Source organism: Eschrichtius robustus, chromosome 6, assembly GCF_028021215.1.
Source record: "Eschrichtius robustus isolate mEscRob2 chromosome 6, mEscRob2.pri, whole genome shotgun sequence".
NCBI lineage: Eukaryota > Metazoa > Chordata > Mammalia > Artiodactyla > Eschrichtiidae > Eschrichtius > Eschrichtius robustus.
The window spans coordinates 7,598,703-7,604,702 of record NC_090829.1 but is presented as its reverse complement, the minus strand read 5'-3'; the positions used below and the strand labels follow the sequence as shown (position 1 = coordinate 7,604,702).

Here is a 6,000-nt window from a genome sequence, read left to right as displayed (position 1 = left end):
TAGATAGACAGGGAAATAGATAGACAGATAGATGTAGATGTGCTTGTAAATGTTCTTTGGGAAGGGTGGGGATCCCCGATCTGTAGCATGTGTTGGTTTGCTTAGTGTAAATACTCTCACTGTAGCTGGTTTCAGGCTACCAACATGGGGTCACGGACACAGTGCTGGGAAGAAATGCCCACAGTTGACTGCAGTGGACAGTAGGAGCAGGCTCCAGCCCACCCCTGCATAATTCTTCGTGCTACTTGTGCAAATCTTCTGGAAGTCTAAAATCATTTCAAAATAAAAAGTTAAAATTTTTCACATAAATTACCTATAAAATAAATGGATTATACAAATTTTTCCTAGGGATTGGGTAAAGCAATCTTTTGAACCTTAGTTGTTTGTTTTTTTTTTTTTTAAGTAACAGTAGCCTACAGAATAACCACAACATCTAAGTTAAAGAGTAATTTTTTTAGACTAATAGACAAAAACCAAACAACAAAATGTGAAGGTCTATCACAGAGAAATACTGGTAGAATACATGCTATTGATCATTCAATTCATCAAGTGATATTGCTGAGAAAGCTTCGGTCATGGATTCAACCCACCCTGGGGCTTTCCTGATGCACAGAAAGAACACGCTGGACCGGGCTCCCACTTCCCCATCACCATCCGGATCTCATCCCGCCCAGGCATCACATTTGTATATCAAAGAGCCGAGACAGGAGGGAGGGAATGATTCAGCACAATTTGCTACAATAACTCTCTAAAGCTACATCTAACAGTGTGGTCAGCTATGTCCTCTTCAGATACTCCAAGGACAATATGCTTTTCCGGCCATAAAAAGATGTGAAAAGCTACCAGACATCATGTCGTTGTTGGAACTCAAGTTTTTATTCCCAAAATTCTGCTCCTTGTGATTAAGTCTTTTTTCCCCAGGTGCTGACAGAGACTTAAAAGCCCATTAAGCTTCAGTTGTGTCACAGTGACACCTAAAGAGAAAAATAACAAAATGTTGAAGGCAGAATTTTGTGAACCTGGTATCACAAACCAGACTTTGAATATCAGGCCACCCACTCAAACACAGCATTCTTAAGCACACTAAACATGACAAACTTCCAGCGTCATTCTGAGCTATGCCTTTGGTGAGCTTAAAGGTTAACTCCAAGTGCTTGGCAAATTCTTTGGTGCTTTATAGAAAACAAGAAAATAAAGTTTAAAGTCCAAGATCTCATTTATTAGCAACGCATCCAGGCATATAAGCCCTATGACAGTGATTGCTGAATTATAATATCTAAAACAAGAATGGACTGAACATTTTAGATGAACACGGATTTAACAATTCTTTGGTGTAAATGAATGAACTCCACAAAGATCACGTGGCTGTTTTGCACTTGGTCCAGTCTGCGTGTTGTAACTCATTCAGAACATTTCTGATATTCTCAACACAAACTTCTCCCCGGTGATGTTTTTCTGATGCAAGATTCCATACATTTTCAAATTCATCCTCCGAAAGCTTGACACCAATGTTACATAATATCTCTGCAATCTAGGGGAAAAAAAAAAAACTTTGAAAGTCAGGCTAATATTTATGTGTTTTTCAGTTTGTATTTTCAAAAATATCTTTATAATATCTAAGACTATGGACACTTATCCCCAAAAAAGATGTGTGCATGTGTGTGTGTGGTGGGGGAGGAGGGCTTATTACGTATAATAAGCCAATATTAAAATTCCAGTACTTTCAGCTCAGGAATCGTTTTGCTAATATGAATGAATATGAGCATATTCAACTCTACTAGCCAGTATACAAAATTACTTTCAACTCTAAGTGTTTCTGTTTATTTTAAAGGGAGGTGGCCAAATTCAAGCAGAAAGTGTAAAAGAGTTAAAGCTAGAAGACTTGCTGGATTTGATTTCCATCCCAGTCACCTCTTATGTATGTTATCTAAACCCCTTGCATATTAGTTTCTCTTCTTTAAAATAAGAATATTTATGGGACTTCCCTGGCGGTCCAGTGTGCTTCCACTGCAGGGGACACATGTTCGATCCCTGGTCGGGGAACTAAGATCCCACGAGCCACGTGGCCAAAAGATAAAGAACATTTATGGAATGTCTCTAACTGGCCTGTTGTAAGCTTTAATTATAGCTGGGGGTGTGCAAATGTCGGAGAGATAGTGCATGCGCGAGCGAGTGAGCAGACTAAAATCTGAGCGTATTGAAAACCAGCAAACTTTGGTTATTAATCATCTCTCTTCAGTGATAATTAGTAAAAGAGATAAAGGGAGGGGGGAAACATGCTTTATATGTCCCAGGGAAAATATAAGAAATGAAAGATAAGAACCGGTAGTGGGAAGAAATATTAGAATGAGTAGAGGGAAGAAAAGATTTGAAAAAAAAAAAAATGAAACTAAATTTAAAAGAGGAAAGACATTTACTATGAAGCATACAGGAGGGAAGCAAAGAGGGAAATGGAATGAAAGGTTAGACAGTGAATAGGAAAGCCAAAGAAATAGAAGAGCCGCAGAATACCTCTATTAAACTAAATCTTAACAATTAAAAGGTCCCCTAGATATGATGTGCCTTGTGGGAAATTAACAATATAATCAAATACACTTGAAATTCAGGAGATCCGTGCTGTCAGGGGCAGCAGCTACACAGCAGAAGCGCCTCAAGGCACCCGTGTATAGTTGCTATTTTCCTCCACCCAGTGACAGGTAAAGAAAGTCCCTGCAGGGACTTCCCTGGCGGTCCAGTGGTTAAGACTCCACGCTTCCACTGTAGGGGTCTCGGGTTCAGTCCCTGGCCAGGGAACTAAGATCCCGCATGCCATGTGGTGCAGCCAAAAAAAAAAAAAAAAAATGTCCCTGCAGAGTGAAGCCCTGAGGTGCGTTCTTGGGCAGCCCAGCCCTTCTCCCCTGCTTCCTTCCCAACTCTTTGGGAGGCATTCCTACCCTCGTTCAGCTTTCCATCCTCGTGTATTGATTAGCTAACACTTTTACAGAAACCCATCTATTCTCAAGGTGACGTTATTACTCCAACCAGGTCTCTGGGTTCTTTTTTTTTTTTTTCTTTAATAGACTTTATTTTTTAGAGCAGTTTTAGGTTTTTAGAAAAATCGAGCAGAAATTATAGAGAGTTCCTGTATGCTCTATCACTTGACCCCTCTTTTCCCCTGTTAGTAACATCTTGCATTAGTGCGGTATATTTGTTACAGTTGATGAGCCACTATTGATACATTATTATTAACCAAAGTCCATAGTTCACATGAGGGTTCACTCTCTGTGTTGCATAATCTATGGGTTTTGACAAATGTATAATAACACGTATCCACCATTATGGTATCACACAAAATAGTTTCACTGCCCTAAAGATCCTCTGTGCTGCACCTATTCATCCTTCCCTTTTTCTCTCCAACTCTCTGGCAACCAACGGTCTTTCTACTTTCTCCATTGTTTTGCCTTTTCTAGAATGTCATTTAGTTGGAATACTATATGTGCAGGCCTCTGGGTTCTTACTTCCTACCTAGAATTGTGAGATAAAGGATGACTTCCTAGTTAAAAGAATTTTAGGCATCAGGAAACAAGCAGGAGATTTTTGTTTCTTTTGGTGGCCCTGAAGCCCTATTTCATAGGCCCTTTAGAGTGACTGAGGGAAGAGAAAATACAGTCTGCAAATGTTTCTTCTCTGACCCTCTGTGGTGGAGCCTGGGTTCCTTCTTTGGGACCAGCCAGCAGGCATCTTCCTCTGAGTTTCTCCCCTCCTCTCCCCCACCTCAGTGGAAATGAATCATTGGAATGAATCTGTTACTAAGTTTGCAAGTTTGCAAGCCATCAACCCTGCATGTGAAGTCCCAGAAAGCATCACACATCTGTTCACATCATTTCTAGCTCTGGATTTGAAAGTTCAAAGAAGCAATTGCTCCCTTGATCACAGCCTGCTTTCCACAATGGCAGATCTAGACAGGCTGCTCTGACCAAGACCTGCCATTACTCCTCGGCCCTCAGAACCCCAATGGCTATTCTGGCCTAGCCGGTTGCACCTGCTTTATAACCAACCTAGGAAGAAAATCACCTGGGGCATGAAGACCATGTTTACCGAGTGAAAAAACAAGATACATGGGCTGACACGTGGCAACAGGACAGAACATTTTAAATCAGTGCTTGTTGCAGATAATCTGAGATAGCAGCTCATAAGGATGGCAGAGTGGGCCTCCTCACACTTACTCTTTGGTTTTGGAGACCCACGACCACAAGGGTACTTACACAAGGAAGGGATTGAGCCTCTTTGCTTTTACTCAACGAAGAATAGTGTTGAATATCTTAGGAAAACATTTTTCTTCTTATACATAGGTCATAGTGAATATATGATGTGAGTGTAATGCTTCTTATTAGAGTAAATTCTACTTCAAGAATTGTACCAAATATCACAACCAAATTGAACATTATCCTCAAGAATCCTAATTCGGGGAGGGGGGCGGGGTGCTCCTGATGACTTTTGTAATATAAACGCTCAAGCAAATAAACATTTCCACCTTTGTGTGTAGTTGGCCTTTCTTTCAACCCTTTTGAAATCACATGTTGTACCTCTTTTTTGGATCTGGTCTTGAAGAAGTCTCTTTCAAACAATCCTTTCTGGCCAAAGATGGTAGGATGCAGCAATGAATAGGCATTTCCCTCTTCACCATAATTGGTTCTGTCACTGATGCGGCGAATTTGGGGGGCGGGAATATCGGACCGAATGGTTGGAACACCGTAGATGGGATAACCTAGGACATGGATGGGGGAGGAAAACAGACATTCTAAATACAGCCGCCACCAACCATGTGGCTACTGAGCACTGGAAATGTGGCTAGTCCAAACTGAGCTCTGCTCTGAGTGTAAAATACACAATTCCAAAGATGTAGTACCCAAAAAAAGAATGTGAGACATTTAATTAATCATTTTATATTGATTCCTTGTTGAGATGATAGTACTTTGGAGATACATATTGTACATAAAATATATATATATATATATATATTTACACACTATTAAAAAAATGTTTTTTTCTTTTGGCCACGCCATGCAGCATTCAGGAACTTAGTTCCCTGACCAGGGATTGAACCCGGGCCTCAGCAGTGAAAACACCAAGCCCTAACCACTGGACTGCCAGGGAATTCCCAATATACTATTAAAGTTAATACCACCTGTTTCCTTCTTCTTAATGTGGCTACTAAAATTTTTTAAATACATATGACACCAGGACTTCTCTGGTGGAGCAGTGGTTAAGAATCCACTTGCCAATGCAGGAGACACAGGTTCGAGCCCTGGTCCAGGAAGATCCCATATGCCGCGGAGCAGCTAAGCCCTTGCACCACAACTACTGAGCCTGCGCTCCAGAGCCTGCGAGGCACAACTACTGAAGCCCGCGCGCCTAGAGCCCATGCTCTGCAACAAGAGAAGCCACCTCAATGAGAAGCCCACGCACCACAATGAAGAGTAGCCCCTGCTCGCCACAACTAGAGAAGGCCTGCACGCAGCAAGGAAGCCCCAACGCAGCCAAAAATAAATAATAAATTAAAAAAAAAAAAAAACATACAACACCAGTTGTATTTCTATTGGGCAACACTTTTCCAAAGCAAGTAGCAAGCTCTCATCACAACAGAATGTAAAGCATGTCTATGAAATCCAAGAAAAATATGTAAGAAAAATATGTTAAGAAAAATATGTAAATCCTTAATCATGGCCTTAGTCCAAAAAAGGGATCTTGACCAATGTAAAAGAGTCTTTCTAAATTCATCATGCTTGATATTGAGATCTGGGCAGTTATGGGTTGAACTGTATCCTCCCCAGACTTTTATGTTAAAGTCCTAACCCTTAGTACCTCAGGAGGTGACCTTATTTGGAAAGAGGGTCATTGCAGGAATAATTAATTAAGATGAGGTTATACGGGAGAAGGGTGAACCCTTAGTCCAATATGACTGGAGTCCTTATAAAAAGGGGACATTGGGACACAGCTGCTCACACAGGAGAACATCAG

At 40.9% G+C, this 6,000-nt stretch overlaps 1 protein-coding gene across 1 annotated transcript in view; it reads right to left on the bottom strand.

The window, feature by feature from the left end:
- Nucleotides 1-1,318: 1,318 nt before the first annotated feature.
- The window catches only part of EFHB (EF-hand domain family member B), a 50,599-nt gene continuing 45,917 nt past the window's right edge, over nucleotides 1,319-6,000 (bottom strand). The window contains exons 12-13 of the mRNA XM_068547301.1: nucleotides 4,566-4,747; nucleotides 1,319-1,531 (exon numbers count right to left, since the gene is read on the bottom strand). Coding sequence (XP_068403402.1) covers nucleotides 1,358-1,531; nucleotides 4,566-4,747 — 356 coding nt within the window. The 3' untranslated portion in view covers nucleotides 1,319-1,357. The remainder of the gene's footprint in view (nucleotides 1,532-4,565; nucleotides 4,748-6,000) is intronic.